The 12,141-nt window shown below is 33.1% G+C and overlaps 1 protein-coding gene across 1 annotated transcript; it reads right to left on the bottom strand.

The window, feature by feature from the left end:
* Positions 1 to 4,195: 4,195 nt before the first annotated feature.
* LOC123711321 (meiotic recombination protein SPO11) lies at positions 4,196 to 9,863 on the bottom strand (the record flags this gene model as incomplete). Its single annotated transcript, XM_045663839.1, has 8 exons — positions 9,656 to 9,863; positions 9,267 to 9,444; positions 8,292 to 8,432; positions 6,693 to 6,886; positions 5,682 to 5,827; positions 5,064 to 5,201; positions 4,629 to 4,800; positions 4,196 to 4,323 (listed from the first exon to the last, which is right to left on the bottom strand). Coding segments are annotated over exons 1-8 (1,305 nt in total), but the record flags the coding sequence as incomplete, so codon positions are not given.
* Positions 9,864 to 12,141: the final 2,278 nt, after the last annotated feature.

Below are 12,141 nucleotides of genomic sequence, written 5' to 3'. Positions count from 1 at the left end.
AAAGGTCAAAATGATAGCTTGACCTGTCAGCTGATCATTAGAAATATTTAAAACGTGTTTCTCGCCTAAAAAGGGCCTATTGTTTTACATAAATCATTTATGTCGCCTTAATTAAAGGTTTTTGGTACATATTGTTAAATTTGTGATTAATAAAATCCATCACAAATTAATAAAGAGCTTACCATTTAGGGAATACTAGACATTTGATGGTTAAATTAATGCTAGTCCTAGTAACAATAGTAGCTACTGATTAGTAATTTTGGAAGATTGACAGGATTTCCTTCATAATTAAGAAATTATCGTATAATTTAGATGAAAGTGACCTTGAATCATGCTCCCATGAGACTTAACAATGACTACCAACTACCAAGTCGAGGGTTTCAGATTTTTTGTTAAACGAGAATTTCAATGCGAAATTTTGCTTATATATAAGAAATATGATTGTGAACAATACTTCCAAAATTTCTGTACTTTTGAATGTGGGTATAGTTTGACGCAAAATGCTCATAAGTTTAACATATGTGTGAAAATGCAACTTTAAAACTTTGAAACCTTTGATCTAGACAAAGCCTTATCAAGGTAGGCTTGGGTCGTGATCTAAGCTAGATTTCAGTGTTACATCCGAATATTCAAGACGTCAAAACTTTGCCTCAGACTGCTCACATCGTTCGAATTAATTGCATAACTTGTCATCCTTATTTGTAAATATAATCGTTTTAAACTAGTAAGTGCCGAAACAAAAGCTACGTAGAAGACAATGATAGATGTTGTTAAATCGGCAGATAATATTAATTATTACTATTGCCATACGTTCATTTCCTCGATAACAGATTTATACTTTGGACTAGGTTTAACTTCAAATGAAATTAAAACTATTTATTGGTATCATTGTTACGAATGATTCGTTTGTTTATTTTATTGATTTAAATGATAAAGTTTCTTCTCTCTCTAGTTAGTATCAGTTGATTTGTGGAGCAAATGAACGATTTGGCTATAAAATTATTACTAAATAGGTACTTTGTTGTTGTTGTATAGATATGTCTACCAATATTTGTTAAGTGTTATTGAGTAAATTCATAAACGCATATCGCACATTCCATGTTTGTGAAGACTGCCAATTTGGTCTAAATTTTACAATTAATACGATATGTCGACGATATTATTTTGGCGTTATGGTCTAAGGATGCTGTGATTCTTCTATTGCGTAATTTTACTAACCTATTAAAATATATTAGATAATAAAATCTTCTTTTAATAGGTCCTAGAATCGTATTGAAATCATTTTAGATAAAGAAATTCTATCATATATTGCTTTATTCACATAAAATGACAATATAAACGGTCTATATACATCACACAACTATGAAATTTATAGATAATATAATACGAGAGAGTTTGGAAACCGGGTGCTGTAAATTTTACATCATGTTGTATTATTTCATTAGCAAATGTTTAATTAGATATAGTGGGTTAGGATTGTCAAAGTGTGATAGTTGACTATAGACCCAAGGATGCATCTGGAATACAAAAATAGGAAGCGAAAATGTGTCACAACTCTTGAATGATCCCTTGGTCTTCCAATTAAAATGCTTCCAAACGTTTTGGACAGGAATATAGCAACTATGTGATGACTATGTCAATTATTTCCTTATGGTTTTATTTTATTTAAATATTTTCGGATGCGTCACCTATGTTCGTAATGAAATTGGACTCGATTGGTCGCTATAGAACTACCAAAATTTTTCGTTGACCAGCGCAAAAACTTTCGATAAACAATTTTCTGTGTTCGGTACGAATCCATATGCAGAAAATTTTGATAATAAAAAATTCAGAAATAATTTTTTGAAAGATTTTGTGCTGATACCTATATCGTTCTACCAAGTTCTCAAATGAATGTACAAAACCAGTGTACTGCATAGACATTTTAGAATGTGTATTTCTTAGTTACTAGATGGGATTAACATTAAAGAATACAATGATGTATGAAGTTCGGCAAAATTAAAATATCTAGTCATTTATCATTGTGTTAATCTTGGCCTTCATCTTAGTTCCATAAGGTCTATTATTGTATTCTTCAATGGACCAAGAATGGAATAGATCTCAATACGTTATTGTTAATCAGTGTTTATCTTATCGTCTCGTAAGAGTTCCCGTGTTGTATAGAAATTCATTTATTGAAATTATTTTGTTTATTCAATAAATTCCTTTCGACAAATAAAGTTTTCATAATCGTTCACGTGTTGTTTTTATTTAATTATCATGACCGCCTCGTTTGTTTCGACGCCACATTTCAGCACTCCGAAAGTATCTTTCTAAATGCTCATTTCTTGATGTATCCAGAACCGATCGATTGTTTACCGTTGTAGTGCTGAATGACGTGTCTGAGTTGCAATTTGATAGAGAAAGGTTACGCATTAACTCGTAGTGGGAGAAATTCATGGACATCATAGAAGCCGTCTCCGCCTCGCTAGGTACGTTACCTTTGGTTAGGCTGTCAATATAAAGATTCGCAGTGCTTCGCCTTGACGGACTTGTATGTGAACTTGCGCAAATATACTCCCCATTCCCTAGTTTCATCTTCTTTAACCGCCCCAAAGCTAAGTCTAAAGACTTGACCGCATCATTGGCAATGAAAGATTTACGTTTTCCGAAATCGTTCGGTGGTCTCTTAGTTCCAGGAATAAACGATTTTGCTTTACTCACTGACGGTTTTTCGTCGGATTTGTTAATCTGCATTTTAAAAGAAATTAAATTTTACGTAATTGAGAATTTTGCATTCAATTTAACTGTCATTGTAGTCTATGGCATTTAGTCAAAAATGAAATATAGAGCTTTGAGTCCTTGATCTAATTTGTTGTCTTTTTTAATGTGATATCAAAAACGTCACAATATAGGATATCTACGGATGGCAATATTTGACAAAAGTTGCATCTACACCAATGTTGCAAGAATTAAAACTATTTAACCGATGTTAAGAATTATTTTACCTATAGAAAAACTAAACTTGGTCGTCATTGTAAGCAATGCCTTTTGATATATAAAAACGCAGTATATAATGTAATAGTTTCCTTTGTCAGAAATAATCATTATCTCTTTCTATCTATCAACTTTTAAAGTGTAACAAAACATTAATAGCTTCTTTTTGAGACGTATAAGATAAGATAAGAGACGTTTGATAACTGCAAGGTTACCATTCAAAAATATATTAAATATATATATATATATCTCTATTTTCCCAATTACTTAGTTTATCTAACAGATCCGTTTCTTGGTTTTGGTAACGTATTAAAATAAATATATACATATTATCTTCCTACTATCTGGAATCCAGGTAAGCGTTACTTGGTTCATCTTGAAAGAAGCTTCAGCGTTCACACCCTCAGTAAGTAGTTCTTTATAGGTACTATAGATGGCGCACCAAGCGGAGGGAAAATGACTTGAGATTAGCTAAAGATGGATGCTCAATATGAATTTCGGATATTCTAGTCAGATAGTAAGTTTTATTTTGAGGTAACTCTCCATTTTACATAATTTCATTAAATATTTTAAAATAGCTAATTCCAAACAAAACTATTTTGAAATAGCGCCATCTATGTAAAACGGTTGTCTACTACTAAAAGTTAAGCAAGAACCGTTCTGTATTGTACCGAAAAGCTGTGACAAAAGATGGCACTTTATCAAATCGTACAGTCGTTTAACGATAATAGATGTCGCTTCTGAATTGTAAGGTATTACAAAATATCTCTAACATATACGGGAAAATATTAGTTTTTCATTTTTTTCAACTGTTTTAAATGTATATTTTTTATCATTTATATATATATATAATAAAATAAACGAATATTATCATTTCATACTTGTTTTTTAACCGGCTGTAAAATTCTTTGCGTCAAGTTGCGCATTTATAGTCCAATCAAATAAATTGATAACTCACATTTTGATACTTCCCTTATAAAAATTTATTGATATAATATGTTTTTAATTTGGCGGCGGTACATTCCTGCAATGTCTATTTGAGGAATGTGACTGCATTTTTGCGTCAATCAAACCAAAATCTCAATAACATGTTCGCGTTTTATCACGTTAGTATTAAGTTCATTTTCATAATCAAGCATATTGGTCTGCGATGTCATTGGACACAGAAAATAAAAATGTCTAATAAATCCAAATTGTTTATTTCACTTTAACCCAAATAATCATTTTGAATTATTTTCGAAGAAAGGTATGAGTCACATAAAGCCGATGCTGATGAAGCCAAAGATTCTATCTCGGCCTTAATGCCGAAATCTAACATTGACACTAAGTCTTCCTTAATTTTAAAACCTGAAAAATTAATTAAATGGGATTTTTGTTTATTCCATGGTAATTTTAAATATCATTTGCGTTAATATATTAATTGCGGGTATTTCAAAATTTCAACGAACACCTAAAGGATCCTTAGTGCCCGAAGGATTTTATAGCGTGTAGCCCTCAGTATAAGATCATTACAAAATAAAAAGTTAAGAAAAAGAAAAAATATAGTCAATACAAAAACGAAGCCGTTATTAAGACTAACAATTTATTTAGAATAAATGCGTTACATTAAAAAAAACACATTCAAAGTTTAAGATTGAGACAAAAATATTTACCAATCACAGTATGAAGATATGGTCTTTTTATCAAAGCGTTAAGTTTATGTTTGTCCCGAGGGTTGAGTGGGAGCCTGGAGCTGGTTGGGGCTAATGTTAAAACATCCTGGATTCGGGCTCCGAGTAATAATAATTTCGGACATGCTAAGCTCGAGGATAGGTGAGATTGTGCCTGTTAAACTTGTAATGTCATTATAAAATCATATTATTTATTTTGGTACGGTCGAATAATCCTCCAAAAATACGAAATTTCTCAATTTATTGTTCAGGGCAGAGTAGCACTACGGATAAATTACAATATAAAACAGTTCAAAATAGTAAATATACCTATACGGCCAAATCGCATATATAATATACTTATTTTTTAATAAAGTTATTATATACTTTATTTTGCCTTGGACATTTTCTGTTTGTAAAAATAATTAATAAAATTACCAGTGATCCATATTTATAAGTGAGAAATATCTCGTAGCCGTGTGGATCAGCGTCTACTAAGGCAAGAGCTGGCAATTTTAACTCAGACACAAGGAGACAGAGCAATTGTCGAGTGCATACATCAGGATATCCTTTACCCTTGAAGATAATAGATGTTTTGTAAGCAAATTATAAGAAAGTTATTAATATATATCTGAGGACATTTCGAACTGGCGTCACTGTCTTAGGATAATACATTAATAAAAAAATACAATATGAGTCCCATCGACTACGTTGACAGCACCGCATCCCGCATACAGCAACTTGAGCGCATGGGCCAAGATCCGACCTGATATAGGAGAAGAGTGGAGGACCTGATGCAGCTGAAAGCCAGCAGTCAGTGGGAGGTAGCAAAGGACAGTGAGCGGTGAAAGATTCTCGTTTTGAAGGCCAAAACACTTTTTGGGTCACACAGCAGAGTTAGTAATAACTTTAAAATTTGGAGTTCTAGTCGGTTGTTAGTAAAGGCAGACATTTCTCTTTCATTGATAATACTTTGATACAACGGTTCGTAGACAAAGTCTATTGTCTTCAAACAAGACATCTTAAACACTAAGCAGACAGGAGAAAATATTTTACCGTAATAATTATAACAGGAGATAATCTTATTAAAGCCCCTTCGTCGAGTAGCTTTTGGAATATCGCGTCCTTTTCGACTACTAAAATGTATTTTGCTGATGATTTTAATTGTTTTACGCCATTTATATCTTGAGGTATTATAGTACCTTGAATAAATTAAATAAAACACGTTTTCAGCCGTACGACTTACAGTTTTATAAGCAAATTACGTATTAGATGCAACTTGCCTTCTAAATTTATTAATTATTTATATACTTATATATAAGTAACGACTTATTTAAGGCCAGCGAAAAGATTTTCTTCTCATTGTATTTGCCATTTTTTTATCCGGGTGCGTTAGGGAAATATGATGAGAGTAAATTTTTACACCCGCACACCATCACAAAAAATCAACCTGAAGTTAGCTATAGTCATCATTTTAGGTTTTTCTGTTATTTAAATAAACTTTATTTAACTAGATAATGCGTTGTAATAAAACTTTCAATGTATTAAATGCCTTTTTGCTATTGTTAGTGTTTTTTTGTCTACAAACGTAGAATATATTTTTTTTAGTTTTTATCTTATTACGCCAATGAATTAGTATATCATCTAACGCGTGAACATAAGTACACTACACACACGTTCTTTTAATAACTGTATTTACTCTTAAGGAACCACTCAGAGTGCATTCTTTAGTCTAAATAAGACATCTCAAACGTCAAAATTTTAGTCTGACAGATGAAATTATTATATAATTGCTCTTTTATAACGAGAGGATTTCAATTACATTACGAGTAGTAATTTATACAACTCGTTGATATTTCAATACTTAGATAGTAGATAGGGTTTTGTATTTTGTGTCACTTATATATATATATATTGTGTATTGTTTGATAATTAAATATTTGGGGGTTCACAATATCAAGTATATACTTTTAGACCGATAAAATTTGTATATACTTTTATACAATTGATTTATTTATTATTTATATCCCATATGCTATAACTATATATGTGTACGTAAATATATACCTCCAGGAGTCATGCAATCGATAACAGACCCATCTCTGTTTACGATATGCAGGGGCCCTGCAATCAGACCTTTTGCTGTGGCTACAATACCCAACTCCCAGGGAGGAGTCTCAAGAAGACAGCAGACATCTCTTACTGCTACGTCTAACTCTACTTGATTACGAAACCGTTGTAATTTTTGGTAATATAACTCTCTGAAAATATACCACTTGTAAATAATTTTGGGAAATGACGCCGGAGAGATTAATGAACGAACAAAGTACGTCCTCTTTTGTTTTTTTAAGTCGATTAAAACTATTTTTTAGAATGGATTGTAAAATTTGATGCAATAAGAGAACAGAAGTAAAAAAATCTTGTATGAACCACACTCTCAGGTGATCTGACCTCGTATTGGTCCATTTTATTTTATTTTTTCTCTAGGTTTAAGAAAAGCTTACACTCTCTATGGGGTAGCATAGCGAAATATTCAATATGCTGGTATGCTGCTTAAGGGTAATTAAAAAAAAACGGGTTTTTGTACCGGTGAGCACAGAGGAAATGCTGCCAGCGTTAAAAGTACTCTGCCACAGCGACTAAAGTTTTTAAATTTGTTTTATTTATTTTTTATTATTATGTAGGTTAAGAACTGTAATTACTGTATATTATGATTAATAATAAACGTGCGCGGGGGCAGCTAATATTTAATACAACCATAATTATTCAAGCATCGACACGATCTTGTTAGTAAAGTATATAGCAAAATAACTCTGTTATAGACTTTATAAAAAACTGAAAATGATAATATTAATTACCCGCAGTTCAGTTAATTCTATGCAAGTTTAACATACACGATAATTACAGGACGTATACTTAACGGATTCCAATATTGAAATGACGCTTCAAAAAGTCCCATACTTTGGTTAACATTACGGACGTCATAACTTTTATTTACACAAGAAAATCATGTTTATAAAATCAAACCTCTCTAAACTCTACAGCTATGGTACTAGATAGGCACGGAGTCTAGTCTCAAAAAATTATATATACCTATACTGGCTTGAGGAGATCAGAGAGGCCTCGGATTTCTCTTGATGGACACTCATGCGCACAAGAACCTAATTGTGAAAGTAATTATCGTGAGGTAACCGTCCCAAAAAGTCGACGCCGTGTGTCAGGCACAGAAACCCGTCTGTCTTCAGTCGGATCACCTACATGACGCTTATACAGAAGTGATATTCAATAAGATCTCGTTTATTTTTTTATTATATTTTAATTTAATATTATAATAATGAAAATATATTTAAAAATAAAAAGAAAATTAAAATTTTTTTTTTAAAGTTTGCTCCCTATGTCAGTGTACCTTTAACGCTGGCAGCATTTCCTCGCTTTATTGTGATATTTATTCGTTGGGCGAGGAAAGCACCAGCTCTGGGGTCACTGGTACTAGCTACCAGGCGCAAAATTAAATCTTTAATTACCGCCTAAGCACTTGAACTCCATGTCCAAAGAGTCTCTACTCCAAAGGGAACCAAAAGTTGAAGGAAATATTCTATTTGAGCCGTTTATTCTTGTTTATTTAAATAGGATACGGATAAAGCATGAACAAAGAGAGTTATTTACCTTCTTGTGACTGTCATATTCTTAACGACTAATTCATGGACTTTTGATAATACAAATACGATTGTATTGAATCGAGACTTTTCTTCACCATTACTACGTACTATTGAGGTTTTAGCATTGTTAATATTTTTTAGCGTAACTCTGTAAGAAAAGATTTATTAACAATATTTTTTAAAGCTCGCAATTCAGTATGACATGAAATTTCGTAAAAATCGTAACTTAATAATTCAAAAGCTAAGCTTGAAATAGCGTTGGCCTAGTGGCTTCAGCGTGCGACTATCATTCCCTAAGGTCGTAGGTTCGATCCCCGGCTGTGGATGGATGTAGCATTTGCTCGAACGGTGAATTAAATTAAATCATATTAAACCGGCTTGCCTTAGACCCAAAAAAAGTCGACGGTGCGTGTCAGGCACAGAGGGCTGATTGCCTACTATTATATTGACAAATCATTATTGAACAGATACATATATCTGAGGCCCAGACCTTGTTGTAGTGACACTGATTTATTTAAGCTTCGAAATGCTTCTAGAATCTAGACTGTGTAAAAAATGGAAAAAAGCACATTCTACTAGGTATTACGTTGTAATACCTACACTTCTAATAATGACATGAGAACTTAAGATGGCACAGCGCTGACCAGATCCATGCAACTTCCTCACAATCGAGTAGCCTGCAATATCGTAGCACACTACTTCGATATAGGTCTGCCTAGAGTCCGCAAACTTCTTTTACATTGTACAGATACCGGCAAACTTCTTGAGCATTAAACAAGGGAGTGGGGGAAAGTTTGCGCATTATACAGCGCGGGACGTAAACTGATTTACCAATCACGCGATCGACACGTCACTGCCCCGTCAACCTCCTAAAAACCTAAAAATCGCTTCTGCGCAGGCAAGAATTTAACATTTGTTCAAAATGTTTGCCGGTATCTATAAAATATGTTAAGAAATAAGATGTATTCAATGATTTATTTACCTATCCATATCATAAATACAATTACTCCACAATTTCTGATTTCTGATAATCAATTTCGGTGCCTCACCATCATCAGCACTCGTGTTTATTCCATCAAGAATATCCTCAATTTTTTTAATAATATTTTTTCTTTTTTCGCGAGTTTCCTTTATTATCATATCCGGTGTCTTTTCTAAACCTGTTATAAAATAGCAACACAAAAATTTGAATGATAATTTATATTGATAATAGCCTTAACAATACAGCTTTTGAGATACTTAGTTTTTCATTATTTCAAATATTGTTCTATAGTAATTAATGTCCAAAGATACACATGCTTGTACACTGCCGAATCTATATTACTAAATGAAAAATGAAGTCAAATGCATATTATTTTTAATAAACGTTACCTTTATTATCTGGTGTCTTCTTCAGTATGAAATTCACTTCCGTAAAATCTAACTTTCGCTCCGGCAGTATCACATCACCCAAATTTTCACTCGTATTATTATAAAACAGTTTATCGATTGCCGCTTTTAATTGAGGATTTTGTTTAGCCGAATCATTTGAGGACAAATCTATTCTCAACTTCAAAAGATCTCTATTCATTAAATTCATCCTGATGTCTCGTATAACCTTTCAAAACAAGGGTAAGTGACAAACAAATCTATTAAAACGACCGGCAATGAGGATCCTTACCTATTGGCGAGATGTTTATCGACCGCAAACAATAACCCGAGCTCATAAAAGGAGACAATAGAGCAGCGCGAGTGTTTTTACGAACTCGAAGACGTGAACGGCACAAAATCAACGCCGGTGGCGCATCCGACTTGCGCGCTCTGAAAAAATCACAATAGATATAATCGAGAGATAGTGGGGCAGGCGTCTCGAGGAGCAGATGACACGGCGTGACGACCTCACAAAAGGCGTGAAATGACGTCATAATAGCCTCGAATTATCGCCCCCTCTTGTCTCAGGCAAATATTTAACAGCCCCGTTTTTGTCCTTCAGATCATAAATAAGGTAGACAAATTTAAACCGTTACCGCAGAGCTTTGTTGCATGACATATTGGAACGAGATGATGTTTATGTCTTATTATGAACTCCCTTGAGTTATGATCTGGTTTTGACTTCTTCGTAACGTTTAACTGAATTGATTATAAATAACATTAAATTATGTCGTTTTTGCCATTGACATTTTTAGTGGTATATCCTAACGGGTTCATTTTGCGTTCAGGTAAGCATACTGGAAATAATAGCGGGAAGGCTAGATTGCCGATACATAGATTATTGCAATGGACTGCATAAAAAAAATAGTTTAATCCAACCTACTAATATAATATTTAGGACAATATTGTAACTAAACAATAATAATCATATTGACTTATGATTGTCAGCTTGATTAATTAAGTTATTATTTTTATTTATAGATTTGTGTGTTACTTATACACGCGCAGTGTACTGATATTTATAATCGACACTGCAAAATTTGTAATCATTGCAAGTTAATTCGATTTCTGCATAAGGTGTGAGAACGTAACCCCAAAACAAGTTCCCAACTTCGAGGGTGCCCCTAGAAATATCAGCAGGAGACAGCCCGCACAAATACCATACAAATTACTCGATAGCTCCTTCATATTGATTGTTGCGATTTTACCCCTTTCGCGACCACGGGGAGGTGAGAAAGCACTTATCTGTTTCCAATCTAAACGATCAAACTCTTTGACATCGGTGTGACTTAACGATTGTATGGTTCTCCGCGGGATAGCCCGCGTTCGCCATTATTTTTTGTCACGATCTAGAGATTAAAAGCTTGCTGATAAGACAACTGTAGATTTCAAGGAATTTCTATGGTATTGAGAAAATTATTGTTAGTAACTAACATAGTTCCCAGATAATAAGATCAGCAGAGCGGAAGCGATTGCAACAATTATAAAATGGGAATAAAAGATTGTTGTGGCGAGTGGCTGGCTATCCACAGGGCGTCTGCCAACAATGGACCACCATAGTGCTATCTCGATGATACGTTGCCGCCTAATTGACTGCTCAAACGTTATGTTAATACGTTGTTATTGAATTCATATTGTATACATTTTTAATAAACCTAAGTTTTAGTAACTTGCCGGAATGAAGGGACAATAAAAGTAAAATTTTACTAGAAATTTTCGTCTCCTACCGAGCCAAAATCGCCATGTCTAGGCATTGACCACACACTGTTGAGAATAATCTCTGACCGCGATACGTTTCATCTTCATAAAAACACTGTTCTGTAGATATATAATAATAATTTCAGATACTTTTATACTTAAAAATATTTATAAGTTGTGTAATAATTATGTGGAATAAATAAATAATATTTCTATCTCATTCTTTTTAGGTATCAATGTGGCCTTTTAGCAAAGACCTCTTACAAATCCCGAATTGAATTCATTGAATAAAACAATTTACATGTTACCCACATTCTCACACGGAGTCTTAGTGAAATCGCAACATTTTCTCACAATATTAAGTGGCTACTTACGGCTTTGTGCAATGAACAATTACATTTACAAATAAGAACGTCTACAATTCCACTGAAGTGGTCACAAGTGGTAAGGGCATACTGATTTTAATGTTCATTCTGCATTGTTTCATGTGTAAATGATCGCTTTGAATGCTCATTATAGTGTTTTTTTGAATGATACATTTATTAATATTACTTTTTGTCGGCAGAATGATAGTTTATACGTTGATAACTGTGTGAACTGTATTTCTATACAAAGCATTACTATAAACAACTTAGTAATTATAATTATTACTAATTTAAAGAATTAAAATATGAGGTTGTAGGGGATAATCTCTGGATCTACAGAACTGATTTGTAAAATTCTTTCACCAAGAAAGCCACTTTATTTGT

Source organism: Pieris brassicae, chromosome 6 (assembly GCF_905147105.1).
Source record: "Pieris brassicae chromosome 6, ilPieBrab1.1, whole genome shotgun sequence".
In the NCBI taxonomy this organism is placed as follows: Eukaryota; Metazoa; Arthropoda; class Insecta; order Lepidoptera; family Pieridae; genus Pieris; species Pieris brassicae.
This window is presented reverse-complemented; position numbering and strand designations above follow the sequence as displayed.